Below are 22803 nucleotides of genomic sequence, written 5' to 3'. Positions count from 1 at the left end.
GTAGGTTGAGTCTTCATATGGTCAACGCACTTCTGCGAAGGTTGGAGTGCTGAATTCAGGTATATTGAAACACTGAACCTCAAACTTCCTATGCTCTGGACTAAGGAATGAACATTACTATGGGTCCAGAAGTGGGCAAGGTTGTGCAGTCTGTAATGTCTGTGTTCAATGTTCGCAATGTGGGACTCCTGCAGGTGGACTTGACCACCTGTAACTCAACTTAATGATAGTAAACGCACTACACACATTCTTTATTTTACTTTTACTTTCAAACAAGCTTGGCAGAGCTTTCAGCTGAATGCAGACAGTGTACAACAGGAGCAACAGAGTCTCCTTCAGAAAGCAGTTAGCAGGCGATTGTTTCGCTTTCTTTAAACACAGAACAGTTCACAAATACAAATGATACCTAGTTTATGTAATCAGTATTTTTCATGGGGCAATATCCTATATACCTTGAATTACCTAAAACAGCTTTTTATGGTTCCACCTTGCACACTATAAAGTTGACAGCTTTGTACTCTACAATCTCATTTTTTCTACTGCAAAGGCTCCCACATTTGTTTCCTTTTTTGTCTTAACACAGATCATTTAAATGCCACAAGACTTCCCCAATAGACTTTCTTTGGTAATCACAGGGAAACAACACAATATGGAAATGTTACTCCATTTATATCTGTGCAGCAGTACAATACCGCAGAGCCTCTAGCTTGTGAATCATTATCCTTTACATATTGCTTACACTGTAGTTTTAAAAAACACAGTATAATGATTTTCCACATTGCAGACCTGCCTGATTTATTTTCTCAGAAAGCAAGTGAAACAACTTCTCTCTGTATACCTTTACCATCACAGTTTTTCAACACTATAAACCAGTTACTTCACTTTAAATGAACCATATTTACACACTTTGCAGATAATTAGCAACACTTTTTATTCATTTGGAGAATTTCCAACAGTTTTTTGAAATTGATGAATAATCTTGAACCACAGTGCATCACCGTACATTGGTTTACTTGTTCGCTTACACTACTGTAAACCATTTTTTGAAATTGAGAATTTAGCACAACTTTGCAGTATGCACTTCTTGCATATACCTAGCATCAGCATTTTTTTTGGTTGAGCAAGCACGTCTTACCACAAAAAAAAAAAAAAAAAAAAAAATTCCCCCAGTGCATTTCTTTCAGCAGCTCCAGTATATTCACTATACATGTTCTTGGTAAAGCAACCTTTCAGCAACTTACTATGCATTTCTGGGGAAAGCAACTTCTCTACAATTTTATGTCTGTCTATTAATTTATTACAGCTTACTGGCACCTCCATGTCTTTATGTTGCTACATCCTATTGGCACCTCTAGTCTTTTAACACAGCATGTTTATATTTGCATTAATAATTGCAAATCTATGCTATATAAAAACTGTTGAAAGACTTCATCTTAAAGCTTATATGATGGGCAACACAACTGCGCTGGTATTTGACTGCTGTCTAGTGCTACTAAAGAGAGATTGTTCTTCATATGATGTTTAGGTATACTATTATTTTCAGGTTTTATTGGGTATCTCAACAATCAAGTAACACAACAAACCAGCACAGCCTCCTACAAAAGCTCACAGATGGGCAAAAATGCTGTATGTATGTAGCCTGAATGGTTACTGGGATATTGTAGGATGTTTACCAAATATTACATGTAATATTTACTGCAATTATTATAACTTATAAAATACAGTTTAAGAATACTATTAATTTTGAGTTGCCTGGCAATTAAGGCTGTGAGCTATTAAGCTGCTTCCTCTAGTCAAAGAGCAGGGTTTGAATCCATCCACCTCCATCTGCCTGTTGTGTGCCTTTGAGTAAGTTAAGACCGCGCTAGAGTCATTCCTAAAAGGCTAATCTTCATACAGAGAGTTTACCTGGTTAGCAAGTGGATAAACGAAAATGGTATTTAACCTTTAGGCCTTTGTGTCAAATTCTTCAGCAAATAAATTGAGAAGTATTTTTGTCTATTCTTATACAATTTCTTTCTGGCAAAGTGATTACAAAATGTTAGTGCCTATATTGCAAAGTTGGAAGTTTGTGCTGTACCATACCTTTTGTGCAACACACATGCAACACTCCAGTACAGTCCTGTTCAGTAAGTATATTCACAATATTATCCTGGTAAGGCTTGTTGTCTCTAGTACCCAGCTACTTATGCTACAGTGCAATCCCAGTTGATGAGCAAAATCATTTGGAGTCAGTGCTGTACCAAGCTTGGGTGTTGAGCTGTTTAATAGGGACTGTGACCTAATAAAATAAATTTATAATTTTAAAGAAAGCAGTAATAAGAAAGATCACGAGTGTTGGTGTAATGCTTTGTGTACAGAGTACAAGCTGTATGTTGCGGTGTGTATATTTCTGTATGCATTTGTCTCATACAAGATATTAGAAACTTTAGACGTCTTTTTTATCTTGCATTTATTTTGTTTTCTGTTATGGCTTCCTTAAATTGCTACAGAGCATTTCTTGGATGCTAACCATTTCTTTATTTTTTTTTGTGGTGAGGAGTAGGCATAGAAAGCTTATGTCTTTTATAGGCATACTTCCTTCCAGTAGCTAATGAATGACAAAATTGCAGTAATGTCTCTGGGATTGTCTGAAGTCTGGGCAATCTGCCTTTGGCTAGATTGTAGGAAATCAAATATGATTTGCAGAGTTGGTCCTGTAATTAGGATATCTGTTGGAGATTACTTCGTGTTAATTTTTTTTCTTGTTTGACAAAGGGACTAAACATGTTTGATCCTGAGCAACTTACAGTAGTGTTAACATTTCTGTTTTTTGTGTGTGTTTGTCTAGGATTTAGAATCACCTGACCTCATAAGGGATGAGCACGTTAAGGGTCAGTATTCACAGCCAGAGGTCAATGAACAGATAAATTTCACAAGAAGCTCCCCTCCATCTAAAAAGTTATACATCTCTGTTAATGGAGGAGACAGCATTCAGGCAATCAAAATAAAGAAATTCCAAGAGGAAGAGGAAATAATTCATCATAGCCCTGCTGGAACAGAGCTGGTCCTCACACGAGAAAAGCTGATCAAGGCAAAAAGTCGTCTGTCACAAAGATTTGAAGGTATAACATTCCCTGATACAAAACATCAGCACATTAGTTGATTCCAGCAAAGACTCCTGTTCTGACTGCAGTAGCACATTGTAATAGATTCATACTAAGCTGCTGAACAGCTAATATCTGTTGGCTGGCTAATAAAGTCCCACTAATTGCTGCACTTTATTATTAACAAATTTTGTAACTTGCAACCTTTTCCATGAGGGATAGAGTGGTCAGACCTAGAGTGAATTTACAGTTTTTCATCCACTCATCTAGGTTGTATCAGGAGAGGTTCAAGGAGTTGCATTGCTTAACATAAAAGGTAAGTCTGTTCTGGAAGGGAGGAACTATTTGAGAGATGGAGCATATCTATCCTGCCAGCTGTTTTGTTAATGAAGTAGTGGAGGTTTACAACTTCTGTGTGGGTGACCATGGTGGTTTTTGGATTGTGAATGTGTAGGAGGTCTCTCTGGACCAACTTAATTGAGGGTAGTTGTCTTTCCTGAAGAGTTTATATGAAACTGAAGAAGACTGTCTTAAAGCAGTCTGCATAATGCATGGACACCATAGCCTTGATTATCTTTGTGAAGAATCACTGTACCCTCCCCCCAAATTGAGTCATATGCCTAGACACATACATACCTAAAGGGGGTACTATATTCGATTATGGGTCTGATAAGAGGATTCAAGGGGGATAATGCCCCTAATGATAAACTGGGCTAGATAGGACAACTTCCTTACAACAATACATACAATGGTGGTCAAAGAAAATTTTTTGCAAAAGGGTCTAGGTCCTTAATGATTATTTCAAAGTAGTAGTAACATCTGTGTGGTAGGTGCATGGGTGCTTATGTTTCCCAAAGGATGTTAATATATCTAAATGCCAATATTGGCTATGACTTGGCCATCATGTAGGAAAGTTTGTCTCAAATGAATAACTGGTGTCAAAATCATGGTCTAAAACTAAATGCCAAAAAAATGCATCATTTTATACTTTGGGAAGTCATCTATCCCACTTAACTACTACATTGGCAATATGCCCCTAAGAGTTGACCTAGTTTGGGATTTGGGAACTTATATGGACAATGACCTAACTTGACAAAATGTTTTCTATTGTAAGAAAATGCTATATACTACAGCTCAAAGGGATTGTGTCTAGATCTAGGGAAGTCATTCTCCCCTTTACTCTGTTCTCATTTGGCCAGTCATTGAATATAATGGCCTATTTGGCATCTAACTGACCAGACACATGCAGCAACTGGAATGCCCACAGTGATACCTTACTAAAAGGATACAAGGCCTAAACATGTCCTACATTGACTGAATCAAAGCCCTGCCACTACTCTGTATCCTTCAGACTGCTAAGAAGTGGACCTGTATCTGACATACAAGGCATCCTCTGACAGATTACTGATGGATTTACTGCACATCAAGTCAAATGGCATCAGAAATGCTCAGTCTAGGGATCTAAACCTCTTTTACAACATTAACAGAATGGTTTGGAGGGACAAGCGTGTCTCATAGAAGATACCCCTGCTATGCAACAGACTCCCCATTCACATAAAACAAAGTTCATCCTTGGCCGTTTTCAACTGCAACTTGTATATATGGATGGGAAACGGAACATTTTCCCCCAGGACTGTCCCCTGTAATGGACAGATGTGACAATTAATTTGAGGGGACCCATGCATGAGAAAGAATTTATCTATGCTATAATCCCAGTTATTCCCTTTAGAGGTAATATATAATTATCAATCATGGGATGGGCAAGGTCAATCTATTACCACATGAGATAGGTTATTTTGAGCACAGAAAAGGAAAGTGGCTAGATTAAAATGTCCCACAAGAGCAGCTAGCCTAGTACTTACCTGTGAACCTATTTATTTTTATTAAACAAGAAACATCTTTGTCTATGTTGATAATTTATCTCCTTACAGCAGATTGCGCCTCCAGGCGGTTTTACCTCCTACTGTGCCTCTAGGCGTCAAATATTGTTTGTTCATATTTGCATTAATTCCAAAACCATGCTACATCCAAGGTATCTGAATATTTTATCTCAAAACATATATGATAGCAACTACAACTGTACTGATATTTGATTTCTGTCAATGAGTATTTGTTAGAACTGTGAGGTGATAACTTCATTTTTTATTAAAGGCTCAAGCCACACCCACTGAGAATTTAAAGGTACACACTCAAAAGAGCTGTACTGGAGGGAATGAGTTAATAATCATGCATTTATATAAATGAAAACAAACCATATTGACATAATTTTAGTTGCAAATGTTATACATCCCTTATAATCTACTCAGTCACTGTCAAATATTATGTAGATCATTCAAATCCTGCCTTCTTTTATACATTTTAAAGAAGGAAAAAAAAAAAGAAAACTAAACAGGAGCATCTGTTTACTTTAGTATGCCCATTACCATTGGAAAATTGAGACAACTTTACTTTATTACATGCAGATTATATCATGCATTATAAAAACACTACAATTGAACACCATTTTGTTTTACTTACAGTTGACTCTCTCCTTCCTTTTCCTCCCTCAAATATTCTCCTAAATATTAATGGCATGAAGTAGGGAATATGCTTTAGAGTCCCTACAGGTTTAACAAAGTCAAAGTCCAAAGTCCAATATATCCAGGTTTTCTTGTGCTGTCCTATTTCACAAATGTAATTAATGCTTTGTAATCCCACACATATTTGTCAGTTTCTGAATTCCTGTTGATCTCCAGCTCCAAAATCTAGTCTTTGCTTCTTTTCCAATGTATGCCTGATTCTTCAAGTCAATTTTTAGGCTTTTTTTCTGTGCCTCAAGCATTTTCTATTGAAACATTGGAAAATGTTTCACTGGCACAGTCTCTCTGTGATCTTTAATTACTGGAAGAACAAGAAGCAGAATCTTCTTCGGTTTCATAACTCACTTTTTGTTGGACAAGCTTTTATATTTCCTTCTTGGCATGCTGTGCATCAAAAATGATTTTGTCTCTCCAGGAAAGAATATTTTGAAATGGCTGGGTACAACAGTTAATTTCACACCTACTTCTCAACATTCCCTTATTAGTGGAATAAATGTACTCCTCTTCTGCCTAGTGTACAGTGAGCAATCATTTTCCACAAATACTCTGCTGTCTCCCACTTTCAGTACTTTGTCCTTCTTGCCACAGTTTTGTCAGAATCAACTCCTGCTGGCAAGATTGCATCTTTACTATTAAAGGTCAAGGTTGCTTTCTCATGGCCAGGTTTGGAGCATACACACGATGTGCCATTTCAATTAACAGCTGTTGTGGAATACCAGTCCATTTGCTTATTTGTGCTTTCATGAAATTTAATAGTCTATTCCTTCCAGCTTCTCTGATACAGCAGAACATCTCAGGTTTTTCCCTACATGCTCTGTCCTCTAATTCTATTTTTTTAAAACATATTTTCTTGAGCAGTCTCATATTCAGCCAGACTTTTCTTCATTTTGACCTATCAATCACCTCATCTGAATCTTTTTAAAGCTTCCTCCATTTTTTCCAATCTTTTTGTTATTGGAGTTGGTGTACTCCTTCAGTGTTTCATTTGTGTTAATCAACTGAGTACATTTGACTTTTTTCCCTCTAGGTTACTGAAAGTCATGTCTTGTACCAAGTGTTTTTCCTCATCTTTTTGTGACTGATTTTCTTTCAGGTTGTCTGAATCTTTTTGCTAGCATCCAGGCACTGCACTTACTAGCTAGTTACTGAAATTTACCTGAAAATATGAATTTACTGGCTCTCTTCTGAGTTTCTGTTTTCACTTCTGAGAGAACTGCAATTAAGTTGTTACTCAATATGCAATAAGTATGAACCCCATCATTTTTTTTTTTTTTTTTTTTTTTTTTAAGGCTATGGTCCTGGCATCATTTGTTTGCATGTGTTAGGCCTTATTGGAAGATCTGGGAGTCCAGTGGAGGGTATGATTACTCCAAGTTTGGAAATATCTGCAGACTTGGTCAGCCACAGGTCCATGATGTCAGATGTGTCATCAGAGACATAAATAATGAACAGAAGTCCCTTCAGAACAGATCCCTGGGAAACCACATTAGTAAAAAGCCTTTTAGATGATGCTATGCACCATGTATTGACAGACTTGATTCTGCTAGTGAGGCAGTTTGCTATTCAGGGTTTATTTTTAGTTTGCTATTAATGCCAGAATTTGGGATAGTGTCAAAGGCTTTCTCCATGTGAAGGTAAGTGATGCATTGATTTCCCTTTGTCCTGGACCTTGGTAATTTTTTTGGAGAGTCTGTTAAGTTTAGGGGTAAAATCTCCCTTTTACAAACCAAAACGGAATATCATTTAGGGATTCATAGGCTGACAATGACATTGTTTACAAGTTTGATAATGATATGCAACTGCTTTACAAATAAGGCTGGTTAGACTTGCAGGTCTACAGTTGCTAGAATTGGTGGTGGGTCTGCCCTTGTAGTAGAATGACCCAAGTTGTTTTCCATGCCTCTAGTGGAGGTTAAACTGATTTAATTGCAAGTCAGTAAGACGCTGTTTCCTGTTTACAAGAAAGTAGCTAGGCACATTGTCTGAAACCATGGAACTAGTGTTCTTGGTCTTGGAGAGTATTCTCAGAACTTGCTCAGAGGTGATCTGAGGAGGAGGTGGCAAACATGACTGTATATGGGGGATTATTTAGAGGATACATGAGGAGGGGATTATTTAAAGGCTACATGAGGAGGGAAGTCTGAGATAAAGCTGTCTGCTAGTACGTTGTGTCCTCGGGCTGAGTATGTGTTGTACATCAGTTCAGTATAGTGGCAGATTTTGTTTCTAAGAGTTCTAACATAGTTGAAAAGGTTTTGCTATTCTCCTTTAGAGCAAGTGGTGATTTACCCTTGGAGACTACACCAATGAAGGCTACATTCATGCATTATATAATGGCATAATGATCTGTCTCTGTAATCAGACCCCCCACCACCACCATATAATCAAACATTTTATTAGCCTTTGCCATAAACATTTCACATAAGTTCCTCTGTAAATAACCCACCCAAATCCTTTTCTATCCCCATCCCATCTCTTGGGTTACTGCACCCCAGGTGGGCAGCCCTGCCACAAAACTGAGTGTCTATGGGACCAGTCATCCAGCTTCCCAAATACCTTAGAAAATGTCTGCCTCAATCCACCATAGTGCCCTTTAAGGTTTAGGTGCCTTAGGGTAGATTATTTGCTCTGTCTCTGTCCTTTCCAAAGCAATTCACATAATAAGCATTATCCTGCTAACCCCAAGTTTTTATTTTCTGTTGACAATGTTGCACCCCACTTGTCATGTGCTGGCCAAAAAAAAAAAAAACCCCCTTACCATCTTTTTCTCTCTCTCTAGAGTTCTCACTTCTAAGCATCTCTCTTGATTTTCATGGAGTGTACAGTCCTAGTTCAAATGTTTCTTGACTGGATTGAATCCAGACGTGTACATTTGCAGACTTCTACAGTAGAAACTCTGCAGTCTAAGATAGCAATATTTCATGATATTATATTCCTAACGTACTGTAACACCCCCCTCGTAATCCATTAGCTAATATTTTCATGTCTGCAGCATGCATGCTTCATATTTTTTATAGCTCATTGACTCTTAAGTGAGGACATGCAGTTACTGCTAAATTTTAATTCTTTTTTGAATGGCTCCCTTACCTTACTCTGCTTTATTTAATTGACAAAGGTAATGAACTGATTACAAAGCTGTCATATTTTAGCCACAGCCAGGGTTAATGGAGTATTGTATACAGACACGTAATGAAAAGCATCTTGCATTCATTAACTTGTTGCCACTGGTTTGATGCCAGCCATGGAAATTGTTGCCACTGGTTTGATGCCAGCCATGGAGAGGGTAGCGTAGTCTTGTCCACCTTTTCTCTGTCTGTGTTGAGATGGCAGAATGGATGTGTGTAAATCTGTTTTACAAGTACTTAAGCATGAACATAACATTGTATTACTGTATGTCATGTCTGATTTCTATTGTGTGTCAGAGGGGCTACAGCTCCCCAATATCCTCCATACCTGTCTTGTGTGGCAAGTTGTTTTTTTTTGGGAGGGAGGGACAGCTCACCACCCTCCAGTTTTATAAAATCTGCAGTGTTGAATTCCTCTGATTCAGAGTACAGAGCATGCTGTTTGTAGTTTGAAATACTCTACTACTGGTCTAGACAGAGCATGACTAATTGTATACTTGCATTATTTACTAGCTATAGAAGATGGTTTACTATGCATTGTTATACTTTTACTTATTTTACATTAATTGTTACAGATGCCTTATGCAGTCTAGTATTTTGCTTACATATTTCTTTTTGCTGCACTGCATTTTTAGGTTTTGCTTAATAGATTCATTAGTAATGACAAGGATTGTATTAGTCTATTCACTTATTTTTGTAATGGTTTCCTCTTAACTCTGTGTACCTTGTTACCTTTTCACTAGTTATGATTTGTATATCTTTTTTCCCTTGCATATAAACTATACCTTTGCAGGGGTTATGGCTTAAAAGGGTTCATTTACATTCCATTCGCATAGCAGGTTAATAAGCAATAAAAAATGTTAGCATGCAAAGCATGTACGTTATATAGAGCATTCTAAAACGGCAGCCCTTGCTGCACCCCACTTGTCACCCTCTGGCCAAAAATATACACCCCTGGTCATCTCTGAAATTCTCACTTCTATCACTACTCATAATTTGTGAAACCAGCAATTATTTCAGTTCAAACGTTTCTTGAATAGAATGAGCCCAGGCTTATACTTGGGGGCAAATTATAGTCTTAAGCATTTTACTAGGCGAGTGAGAGGGGTTTATTTCACTTTGTTTGCATACTGAGGATGAAACAGCAATAGAATTGTATTGCGAGGGGAACAGGTGTTTGTGCTAGCTGCTGATGTGCAAGGTAATGAAGGGATACAATACAAAAGTCTATGTGCTGGAGACTGAATGAGGTGGAAGGTTAGGGGAGTGACTTACTACACTGTGTCCATCTGTTGTAGAAGTGGTATAGAAGTGTCATAAATGAATAATGTTAAAAGATGTGCATGCCAAGGACTGAACTTTAAGGTGCATATTATATTTGTGTGCTTTGAGAAACATGGTTTGAAGGACACAGAAGATGCACCAGAGCCCTGACAACAGAAAAAGATTGAATGGAGTATAATTTGTGTGGCCAGTGACTGAACCATGGAGAATGGGGTAAGAAGGCAGCTCTATAGTGTCTGGTGGGATGGAGGGGGATATATTTCTTGGGTCACTGTGCAGTGGCCAGTCTACATGCTGGGCTGCATTGCATCAGGGTGCTCCACTATGTTCCCAGGAGAATTGTAATGTTATAAGAGCAGTGGACTGCAGAGATCTTGGCAGTTTTGGTTATTTTGATCATGCTGCACCTTTTAGCCTACAATCTGTATTTCCAGATTTGCCATTACTCTAAGATTTTTACTTCTACAAACAGGCATTTCTCTCCCACTTACCCCCCAGGGTTAAGGTCCTGGTCAGCCTTGTAAACTGGTCACAGATGGTGGGTTGTAAGCCCATACTTTAAATGGATTGTGTTTGTTAAATTAACCTGTGAGCTACTCCTTCTGTTTATTATAAGCATGAAAAGTCAACGTTCTGTAAAAAAAAAAAAAAAACTAAATATTCATAATATGAAATAGATGGTGGTCTTGAGTGGCTTTGCATTACAAGCCAAGTTCCCTAATCCTGTAATGCAAGAATTTCTTTTGTTACACAAAGAAGATCCCTAAGCATTCCATTTATATCCATTTCTAAGTGTTTTCTATCGCTTTTAATGGGCTATGTTAATTGCTTCAGTTACCACTTAGTACTTCAGGTAGATTGCATAGGTTTTTCGTAAGGTTTTTCTGTTGTGATTTTAAGTTTTCATATGTTTAAGTGAAAACTCATTCATTTGATGAATGTTAGTACTTTTGTGAGGCTTATGTTAAGATTAGTTAATTTTATAGTTTAGTTATATTTGTACTTGGGTTATTTTTAGAGTCTGACCTGGTTAACCGGTACTACCATCTCTAATGCAGTTGGTGTTTTCCTTAGCATTTTCTTCATTCATTTTAACTTTTTTCCTAAGAAGAATGAAATGCATTGGATCTGTGTGAATGTATGTATATATAAATATATATGGGAGTAAAAATAGAAGGCATACACATTCACGTGTTAAGTGTTTCTGAATGCTCCCCTAAGATTTTGAGTCACTCAGAGTGATATTTTATTTGTCAGAATGGTGATAAATTAACAATTGGAATGGTAAAAGTGTAATATCTTCCGCCTTTTCCCGATTAGGGGTCGCCACAGTGGAGCTCCAGTCCACTAATGATTGGCAGTGGATTTTTACGGTGCCGAGTTGCCAGCCTGATGCTCAACCTTCAAAGAAGGCACACCCATTCAAGCACGCACCTACCTGCATGTCTTTAAATGTCACTTGACTGCGGGGAGGACATGCAGACTCCACAAGGAAGGCGCTCCAGCTGAGAGTCGAACGAGAGAAACTCTTGCTGTGAGGAGACCATGCTAACTGCTGCATCACCACGACCTCGGTAAATGTCTTTAAATACGAAGTTCCCTCCAGTGGAGCTCTCTAAGTTTGCACTATAACTGTTAATGGGTGGAGCCTATTCTTTTTGATAGAATAAAACTATGTCCTGACATTTCAAACAAACGTTTATATCTCTGGAACCATAGATGTTACTAAGTGTAAATTCCAAATTCTTCAGGACAAACTATTTTCATAATGATAGTATTTTTTAGGTTCTAGGTCTTAAGCAGCATGTTCTAAGTCACTAACTATGAAGTTCGTAATATTTTGTAAACAGCTTACAATATCTCAGCAACTACTCAAGTTGCACACATCATCATCTTCTTTCGGCTGTTCCCATTAGGGTTTGCCACAGCAGATCATCTGTTTCCATTTCTTCCTGTCCTCTGCATCTTGCTCTGTCATACCCAACCACATGCATGTCTTCCCTCACCACATCCATAAACCTTATCTTAGGCCTTCCTCTTTTCCTGTTACCTGGTAGCTTCATCCTTAGCATCTGTTTCCCAATATACTCAGCATCCCTCCTCAGCATATGTCCAAACCAACGTAATCTTGCCTCTCTAGCTTTGTCTCCAAACCTTGCAACCTGGGCTGACCCTCTAATATACTTATTCCTTATCCTGTCCATCCTCGTCATACCCAGTGCAAATCTTAGCATCTTTAACTCTGCCACATCCAGCTCTAACTCCTGCCTTTTTGTCAGTGCCACTGTCTCCAACCCATATAACATAGCTAGTCTCACTACCCTCTTGTAGACCTTCCCTTTCACTCTTACTGGTACTAGTCTGTCACAAATCACTCCTAGCACACACTTCTCCACCCACTTCATCCTGCCTGTACTCTCTTCTTCACCTCTCTTCCACACTCAACATTACTCTGAACTATTGATCCCAAGTATTCAAATTCCTCCATCTTCGCCACCTCTACTTCTTGCATCCTCACCATTCCTCTATTCACCCTCTCATTCACACACATATTCTGTCGTAGTCCTGCTGACCTTCATTCCTCTTCTCTCTAGAGAATATCTCCATCTCTCCAGGGTCGTCTCCACCTGTTCCCTACCCTCACTACAGATCGCAATGTCATCTGCAAACATCATAGTTCATGGGGACTTCTGTCTGATCTCATCTGTCAACCTGTCCATCACCATTGCAAATAAGAAATGGCTCAGAGCTGATCCTTGATGTAATCCCACTTCCACCTTAAACGCATCCACCACTCCTACCGCAGACCTCACCGCTGTCCCACTACCCTTGTACATATCCTGTACCACTCTTACATACTTCTGACACTCCTGACTTCCTCATACAATACCACAACTCCTCTCTAGACACCCTGTCGTATGCTTTCTCTAAGTCTACAAAAACACAATGCAACTCCTTCTGACCACCTGTTACTTCTCCAACACTCTCAGAGCAAACATCGCATCTGTAGTGCTCTTTCCAGGCATGAAACCATACTGCTGATCACTAATCATCACGTCCCTTCTTAACCTAACTTCCACTACTCTTTCCCATAATGTCATGCTGTGACTGATCAATTTAATCCCTCTGTAGTTACTGCAGCTCTGCACATCACCCTTATTCTTAAAAATCGGTACCAAAACACTTTTTCTCCATTCCTCAGGCATCCTTTCACTTTCCAAGATTTCATTAAACAATCTGGTTAGAAACTCCACTGCCATTTCACCTAAACACCTCCATGCTTCCACAGGTATGTCATCTGGACCAACAGCCTTTCCATTCTTCATTCTCTTCATAGCTATCCTTACTTCCTCCTTGCTAATCCATTGCCCTTCATGACTGACACACATACTGTTAACATTTTGTTCATCCAGCTGAGAGCTTTCATACAAGGCTAAGCTGTTCTCTCTGTGCTACTTGGTTGTTGAGATTTACAAAATTATTTACCTAGAGTAGACAGAGGTCAAATCAATATAACTGTGTTTGCCATTGTGTAAGCTTTAAGATGAAATGTTTTAATACTTTGTAAGAAGCATGGTTTTGGAATGAATGCAAATATGACCAAGCAATATCGGCACCTACAGGCATCAGTAGGATGTAATTGAACAAGTACCTGGAGGCGTCACTCAGCTGTTATGAGTTACTTAAGCCATAAAGGGAACTGCTGATCGTCAAGGATAGAGTAATTTTCTAATTTTAAATTTCTGCATGAGGGATAGGGGATGGTTGAGTAGAAGGGAAGTCTGAATGAGGAGGTCAAAGCTATTCTCTGGTGATACAACCAGTTAGCACTGTGTCAGGGGTAGTGTGTGACAGAAGGTCAAAGAAGCTGAAAAAAATAAGGTGCACAAAACAGTGGTGCGACCAGTAGTAATGTATAGAACAGGAACATGGATAGTGAAGGCAGAGTAGTTGAAGCTAGAGATGGAGTTGAAGACTGCCTTTTGCATCATTATGCATTTTCTGAATGATAAAATTCTGTCTGGCATTGGTGACTGTAATCATAGTAATTTCCAGAAATCAAAAATTTTTGAGAGGGACAGTGCAAAAATGAGGCCAAAGTCAGGGACAGTTGAGAGGTATAGCTGAGCGGGATAAGGACATTGTGAATGCTGAGCCATTGACAGTGGTCCCATTTGCAGGGTAAACCCATGGCAGGTACTCTACTTGCCCTGCAAAAGGGTCTTTTATATATATATAAAAAAAAACTTGCATCATACTGTCAAACACTACCCTGATGCAACCTGATCCAAACACTTGTTGCTCTGGTGCTACTACCCACAACTTCATTTCTGTTTAATATGGATAGGCTTTCAGTAGTCATCATCTAACAGGAAGGAGTGTAGTTGGTTAATCAATTCATGTAATTTTTGTAATCCTTACCATTTTTTATTAAATAAAAGGGGTAAAAAGAGACACAAGTGCACCCTAGGCAGCTGCCTAATTTGCATAAATCTAAGATCAGATCTGATAGCAGCTAAGGTCATGGCAGTAGAAATATCAAGTATGGTGCCTTGAAGGTCATGGCAGTAGAAATATCAAGTATGGTGCCTTGAAGGCCACTGAAAGACTTGTACAAAGCTGAAAGAAGGGACAAATTAATATAGATGGACGGTCAAACAATTTCTTTTAAACTCTAAAAAAAATAAGTTTACTTATTCATTAAGATTTAAAAGCAGTTTGAGTTCTCGTATATTAATAAAACATTCAATAACATTTGCATTTTCTTCCTGCATTATGCATTTTTCTTAACTTCAGCAGTAGTCTTATCATGCCTTCATATTTTTCAGCACTCACCAACCTTCTTACTTCCTGCATCTTTTTAAACTCCATTATTAAATTGTCACTTAAAACATAAGCACACCTACATTAATAAAAAAACAATGGTCCAAATGGAGGGAATTCAGCACACAAAGGAGAATAGGATTGCTGGAACTGAATTCATCAATTCTTGGTGATCACCTTCATGAAGTGCACCTGTTTTTCACAAAATCTTACCAAGATTGCACTAATATATAGACTGTGTTTTATATAGAATATATCATGGACAGAAATAGGTTAAAAAATGAGATGGGTGCACAAGACCCAGGCAAAAAATTGCCCAATCTTGGTAGGCACACTGGTGACAGGACTGGAAAAAATTACCATGTAGAATCCTTAAGACACTGAAGCTGCAATGGGGCTAGGCCAGGCCCCAGGGGAGTATGGCCCTCCTGTTGCATAAGGAAGTAGCAGTCCACAAAAATCACAGAAACTGAAGAGCCATAAAGACAATAGAGTGGACTATTGAGGATAAAAAATTGTGTATTGTTACTATTATGCAAGAAGCCCAGAATTTTTAGACAGATGCCATGCAAAAAGATTGAGAAATTAGAAGAAAGAAAAATACTTCCACAAGAAAAATTGTCAGAAGCTTCAAATAATTTGTGTTCATTTATACAACATTGATAAAAAGCATTATATAGACCAAGAAACCTTGGTCCGTTTGGAAAAGACATGAATGCGGAAGTGTGAAAATATAAAGGATAACATCTAGAGACTTCTGAAAGGTATAAAAAAGAAATATGGACATGGATAAGAAAGAGCGAAATCTGATATGGTGCAGTATTTATGCAAAGGAGAAAGATGAATTAATCAACAGAAAAAGGCAGTGCCAAAGATATTTAAGGAGAAATACAAGCAAAAAGGTATCCATATATAAAAAAATTCACAAAAAAATAAGATCACAAAGAGGGAACATAGAACAAAAGATGGATGAAGTTATGGAACAAAAGATGGATGAAGTTATGGAACAAAAGATGGATGAAGTTATGGAACAAAAGATGGATGAAGTTATGGAATACCTGCGAAGTGAAGAATTTAGTACAGAAAGTCTAACGCAGGTTACATCACTGCATGGTGAAACGAGTCCCCAAAGTAAGGAGAATCAGGAGGAGCAGGAGACATCTGAAGACTAAATATGGACATGGGAAAGAAAAAGATTTAACATGGTGCCATATTTATGCAAAGGAGAAAGCAAAACTAATCAATACAAAAAAAGCAGCACCAAAGATATTTGAAGAGAAATGCAGGCAAAGTCATCCGGTCATGGAAAATTTTACAATATAAAAAAGAAGAAAACGGAGGAAAAGTAGAAAAGGATATGTTACAGATACATATAGCTCCATATGAACTGCAGAAAGAGTCATTACTAGGCACATTGTGGGTAGATTTCTGGCTAACATCAAAAATTGAAATAATACTAATTTTATGAACTTTAATCTTGCCTTGTCTTAGGAATGGAGTCCATTCCTGTCATGGTATTAGAAACCCAAAAGTCTTGGAGAAGTTAAAAACGATATAAACAAACCATATTAGACTTTGTTTAACCTGAAACCAAAGCTGCTGTTAAAAAAGGGATAATTAGTAGGGCATAGATATAAAATATTGCATGATAATTATAATAATCAATTGGAGGAGGTTAGAAAAGATTGGGAAGAAAGACTAGAAAAGCATTTTACAAAAGTACAATTGGAGGACACGTGTATAGCTCCTAAGTATGCAGCAAAGTCCAGAAGGTGTAGTGTCTTTGCTTGGTAGTGTTTGTAAAGGTAGTTTTATACTCCATGCAGTCTACTTAAAGTTTGCTTGTATATTCTTAGTAAAAGTAATATTACCCAGAATAAATTTACATTTTGTTTTCAGAGCTTGTAGTCTAATTTTACTTCATAGGTTCATAGGTAGGTACTAGGCTATTTGGCCCTAGGACCTATATAAACCTAGCCAACTTCATGCAATATTTAAAAGAAAAAATCTCTTCCAGTCTCATATTAATTTCCCATATGAACTTGTTTAATGCCTTTCAATTTATTATTAATCATCTTTGACTGTAGATCTTTCCACTGTTTTTTATTTTTCTTGAATAGAAAATGGGGGTAATCAGAAGGCTCAAGTCAAGACTTGCATCCCACCTGTAACCCAGAGGGGTAAAACGACTAACGAGGAGTAGTAGAAAGGGTTTGTCTAGATAAATTCACTTTAGCTATCCGATCAAGAGACCTGTCTGTGTGTCTCTCTCTCTATCCGATACCCTCTGGGAGGAATAAAGACATCCTGTTGAAGTTTCAAGTAGTTTATTCCATTAAGAAGGTAGTTGGATGAGTGTTCTTGGTCTAATACATTGCATTCAATGGGTCACTTATTTAAAGGCAGTTAAGACAATGGTGTATGGGGGGTCCATTGGAGTTGACTGGAAAATCAAGAAGCCAATCCTAAAGCTTAGAGGTTAGTCCCTTACTTGAATATTCCTGAAAGACCCATGAGGGTTTACCAGCTCAGCAGCCTGTAGAACTTAAGTCTTAGTTGAAGTCTAAATTGGCCACATCCACTAAGGACAATCACAAGGCCTTCTTCATATACATCCGCAGTGTGAAAGATAACACCAAAATTTGCTCTGAACTGGTAGTCAATAACACCACATACACAAACGCCATAGATACAGCCAACCTACTGTTAGACAGGTTCAGTGAATACTTCACCCCCTTCCCCCCATCAGAAACCAGGACATCCTGGCACCTGCCCCCCCTTCCCTCATCACCAGGGAGCAGGTGTTTAATGCCCTCTCAAAGGCAAAAAAATAGTCTCCATGGGACCCGACAACATCCCTGGCTGTATCTTACATGAACTCAGACATGAGCTGTCAGCTCCATTAGGCACCCTATTCAACCAAAGCCTGAGCACCGGCTTCATCCCAGCTGAATGGAGCTTCCACAGACCCAGGCAATTATAGGCTTATCAGCCTAACTACCCTGATCTGCCAGGCCATGGAGTGCATTACCATCTACCTTATAAACAAGGACATTGGCAATCTCCAAACGCTTGACCCCACACAGTTTAGTTTTGTCAAGGGGAGATCATACCTGTTAAACTTGGTCAACTTCTTCGAAACAATCACCAAAGCCATGGATGATGGGAAGATGGTGCATACCACCTACCTTGACCTAGCCAAAGCCTTCAAAACTATTCTCCCAGCTAGGCATTAATCCATATGTTACCAGATTGGTAGCCAACTGGCTCACTGATAGAACCTACTCAGTCAAAATAGGGGAAGCCACCTCTAGTAGTAGACCAGTAATGAGCGGTATACCCCAGTGATCAGTCTTGGTGCCTCTGTTGTTTGGGATATACTTTTCTAAGGTGCAAGCCAAAATCAGTGGTCTGTAGCTGACCAGGTTTGCAGATTACTGCAAGCTGGGTGCTGTCTTAAATTCCCCTAGTGATGTGAACGTCCTCTAAAAGGGTCTTATCCAAACAAATGACTGGTGCTAGAAGCATGGCCTCAGAATGAATGCCAAGAAAAAAGTAATTATCCCTTTTGGGGAAAATGGAGTCCCCACTAATTATGACATTAATAACAATGTACTAAGCATGAAATAAGTCATGAGTGACTTGGCACCCAGGTTGACAGCAACCTGACTTTTGAACACCATGTTGCCTCCTTTGTATGGAAGGCTTTCTACATGGCCCGCCTTATAAGTAAGGGTATTTCATCTAGGAACAAGGAGGTCATAACATCCCTGTACTCCTCCCTTATCAGACCCATTATTGAGTACAGTGTTCCCTTCGGCATGTACCTTACCAAGCACATGCAGCAGCTGGAGAGACTGCAGTGGATCTTGACCAGGAAAATCCAGGGTCTTAAACACCTGTCCTATATTGATAAGCTAGAAGACCTGTCCCTCTCCTCAGTCTCGTATAGACTGCTCAGAGGTGACCCGAATCTGGCATACAAAGCCATCTTAGACCCAGCCTTGATGGAGTTGCTGCATATCTGTAAGTCAAACTCCACTTGCACAACTCGCATGCAAGGCATCAACCTGGTCTGTGACGTAACTTGTCGGTGGGATAGATTTCTGTCCCAAAGACTCCCCCATCTATGGAATAGACTCCCTCTCCATGTCAAGCATAGAACATCTCTAGCCCTCTTTAAGAGGAACCTGGACGACTGGATGGGAAACAGAAAATATACCCCTGGGATCTCGCCTGTTTCACTGCTGGACAGGGGAAGCCGGTGTGACTTTGTGGGAACATGGGCAAAAGTCTTGGCTAGGCTTATAAGGGCCTCTGGGCTAATAGCCTAGTATCAAACTATGAACAAGGTTTTTATTTTTAACAAACAAAACATGACAACACACCATGAGCTACAACCATAGAACTATATTTAAGAAAACACTTTCGCCTGAGCTTCATCGGGTCCATCTAACAGAGTGGTATACACTTTGATCATTGAAAATGCCTGCTTTTAAAAGGCTATCACCAGACTGTCTGTTTTGTAACACATGTAATATGGGAACTGTCTGCCTTTGTGGGGCTCATATTCCTTGGAGCTAATTATGAAAGCTTTATTACAGAACTTTTTTCCAAAGTTTTACTACAGAACTTTTGTCCAGTTAGACAAGTCTTTAACTATCCAAGCATGAAAATATAAACTTGTAGATACGAACAAAACTGAATGCAAGCTAAGGAAACACGCTGTTTAATAGAAAATAAGCGCTTTCATCTTGTAAAATGCAAGAGACTTAATCAGATACTAATTCATTTCAAACTAGCACAATTTATATACACAGTTAAAAGTATCACATGATCAAAAATTAACAAGCTGTTAAATTGGCAATATCACAAAAGGCTCATGAAATCAACTACATTAAAAATAAAATCACATACAGTAGAATACAATACCAATATACACAACTAAGTTCATCATAGAAATAAAATACCAAAACTGCTACCTAGTTTATGCCTTGGATTTTAAGACATCCAGTAGATGCTAATTTATTAAGCCCTGGCCATCCAATTGCATTAAAGAACAAAATCCGGTAAAGTTCTTCTCTTTCTAAATGTAATGACCAAGCTCCCCCTCTTGGATTGGGTATAATTTTCTCAATAAATTTGAAATGCATGTCCTGGATAATCAGCAATGTGTTTGTTCAAGGCATTAGTCTGTTTTTGTTTTATTATAAGTGTTCATATATTCTATCCTTCAATTTCCATTCAGTCTTTCTGATCTAGAATGCAGAACAACATTGACACAAAGCCCTATACATAATACCCATGGTGTTGCAATTAAATTTGCCCTTTATTTTAAAATTATGTTCATTAATCTCAAACAGCTCACCTGTATGGATGTATTTACAGAGAGTGCAACAACCACATTTATTCATATAAAAAGATGCAAACCTATTTGTGCTTACCGCATGTTCAATCAAGTTCTTGAAATTAGACCCCTTTCTGTATAGCATCAATGGTTTTTCATCCACTTTGTTTTAACTGTCTGATCTTCATTCATAATTACCCAGTTCTTAAAAATAACCTACCTGAACATATCACTGTTAACACTGAAGGTAGTAATAAAAGATATTTTGAAGTCGCTTCTCTCAATCGGAATTATACCATCCTCCGTTTGGGCAGGCATAGTATCCTCAATCGAAGTTAGTATAGGAGTAAAGCAATTATTACATCTCTTTAGAATTACCTCATCCTTGAGGTCATTAATAAACACAGTGGGTAACCTTTCCTTAAGAACATTATTTTGAGTAGCTTGCATTCTGCTATAAAGTCCTCATAGCAATGTCATGCATGCTTTTCGCTCCCCTGACAAACTGCCCCTTTACAACTGCTTTTTTTCAGTGACCTGGGGTGGGAACTAGAGAAATGCAGAAATGTGGTGGAGTATATAGGTTTCCTATAAATTCTAGAAAAGTACCTCTTATTGACCAAGTCTTTTGCCAGCAAAGCATCTAAATAATTAATACTAATCATACCAAACTGGAGATAACAAAAATCTGGACAAAGGCCCATGAAAAGTAGGTACAATTAGCCAAAAATAGGGAAGGTAATTAAAATTTACATGCATAATGCAACCCCACCATGCTGACTGAATTATGGGATATCGACATTAAAATAATTGTGAAAATGTTCTCAAATTTTAACATTCATTTTTAAAATGATACAAATTCCGCACAGAAACACCAGTTAGTCCCTTTGCAACATTTCCAAAAAATCTTAATGGAAGTAGTAGGCCACAGACATAGTACCAGCTTGATTAATTATTAACTTAATCATGTCATACCTTAATGCACGAGTTTCTGACCTATGTTCACTTTCTGTACATTATCAATAAAAACATTTTAACTGCAACAATATCACACTTCTGTTCAAAGAACAGCAACTGGAATCATGGTTTGTTTTTATCAACTTGTAATACAATAGTGTACTTGGTTTAGCAGTGTGGTTTTACAGCTTTTTCTTGTACTCTGATTTTGCTGTTACCAGTTTGCTGCTCTTGATTTTACCTTGTGTGATTCTGGGGAGTTAATACGGATTAAGTAGAGAATTGACTCAGACTCTGAGAGCTAGTTAGGTGTTAACTAAAAAATGTAAACGAAACAAAATTGAGATTTGAAGGCACCACTCAGGAATTTGTGGCAACCCATTATTTCACCCCCCCAAAACAGGAAATACTGAAGAATTTGGTAAGGTTGAGAGGTATGATGCTAGTCTCCTCACCTCATAAGTAAATGTCTGAAAATTAGTGGTACTGTTTTAGTCCAGAAATTCATCTATCAATTCCTTTCTATCCTTCCAGACTATATAAAGATACTATCAAGGTATCTAATATATAACTCACATGCTTTAAACATATTAAACAAATATTTGTACTCCCATTTAAGCATAACAATGTTTTCAAAAAGTGAACCACAGGCAGCACCCATTGCAACTCCTTCTTTTTGTTGTATAGAAAATTGGTCTTCAAAAAAGGATGCAATTATTCTTTAGGACAATTTCCAGCATTTCTTCAGACAAATTAATTTAATCTTGGCGCATACCATTTAAAAAAAAAAAATCAGTAAACCACTTGATTCCCAAGTCATGTGGAATCACTGAATATAGATCTTGTCCGGTTCGATTCTCAGCTAGAGAGTCTTCTGCATGGAGACATGCGTGAATGGGCATACCTTCGTTGAAGGTTGTGCATCAGGGTTGGTAACTCTGCACGTAAAAATCAACTACCAATCATTAGAGGACCGGGGTTCCGCTGTGGCGACCCCTAACCGGGAAAAGCCGAAAGACACAAACTATCAATGACTGAATTCAATGATGCTTTTGTTTTCTTAATCTGTTCACAATTTCTTTAAGAAGTCCCACAAGTCTATACAGATATGAGGCTCTTTTTTGCACATACCCTTTCAGTTTCTCATCCAAAAACGTAAAGGTAATAGAGTTACGGGCATCTGCAATAGGGTGCTTAAGGGGTTGTTCATATCTTTGTGAATTTTGGGCAGACTGAAAATGGTTATCACAGGATTAGGGACATTAAACATTTATATTCAAAAGTAATACTTTGTTCCATCAGCATATAATTTAATTGTGCCTTTGTTTTTAGAAACTTTGTTCTTCCTTGTCCAGTTTCATGAGCCTAATATTCCTAATCCTAACAATCAATAAGTTTTTTTCTTCCCTGGTAATATTAAAATTACAAGACCTGTTAATATGTGACCATCCTTTCTCTGGGCCAGTAATCGGGGATCCTTGGTCTTCACCAGTGAGGGATGCCCACTAGGAACAAAAATGGATACACAGTGTTTTCAGATGCAGTGCTCTGCACCAAGCACAATTTTCCTTAAGAACACACAGGGAGCACACTCCAGACCT

The 22803-nt window shown here is 38.2% G+C and overlaps 1 protein-coding gene across 1 annotated transcript in view; it reads left to right on the top strand.

Annotated features, from left to right (window-relative positions):
- The window catches only part of LOC122803798, a 287432-nt gene that overhangs the window by 219988 nt on the left and 44641 nt on the right, over window positions 1–22803 (top strand). Inside the window, exon 5 of the mRNA XM_044073483.1 lies at window positions 2831–3104. Coding sequence (XP_043929418.1) covers window positions 2831–3104 — 274 coding nt within the window. The remainder of the gene's footprint in view (window positions 1–2830; window positions 3105–22803) is intronic.

The sequence above is a fragment of the Protopterus annectens genome, chromosome 6.part0 (genome assembly GCF_019279795.1).
Source record: "Protopterus annectens isolate FY-2018-M chromosome 6.part0, PAN1.0, whole genome shotgun sequence".
Classification (NCBI taxonomy): domain Eukaryota; kingdom Metazoa; phylum Chordata; order Ceratodontiformes; family Protopteridae; genus Protopterus; species Protopterus annectens.
The sequence above is the reverse complement of the archived record's forward strand: the minus strand, read 5'-3'. Positions and strand labels throughout refer to the sequence as shown.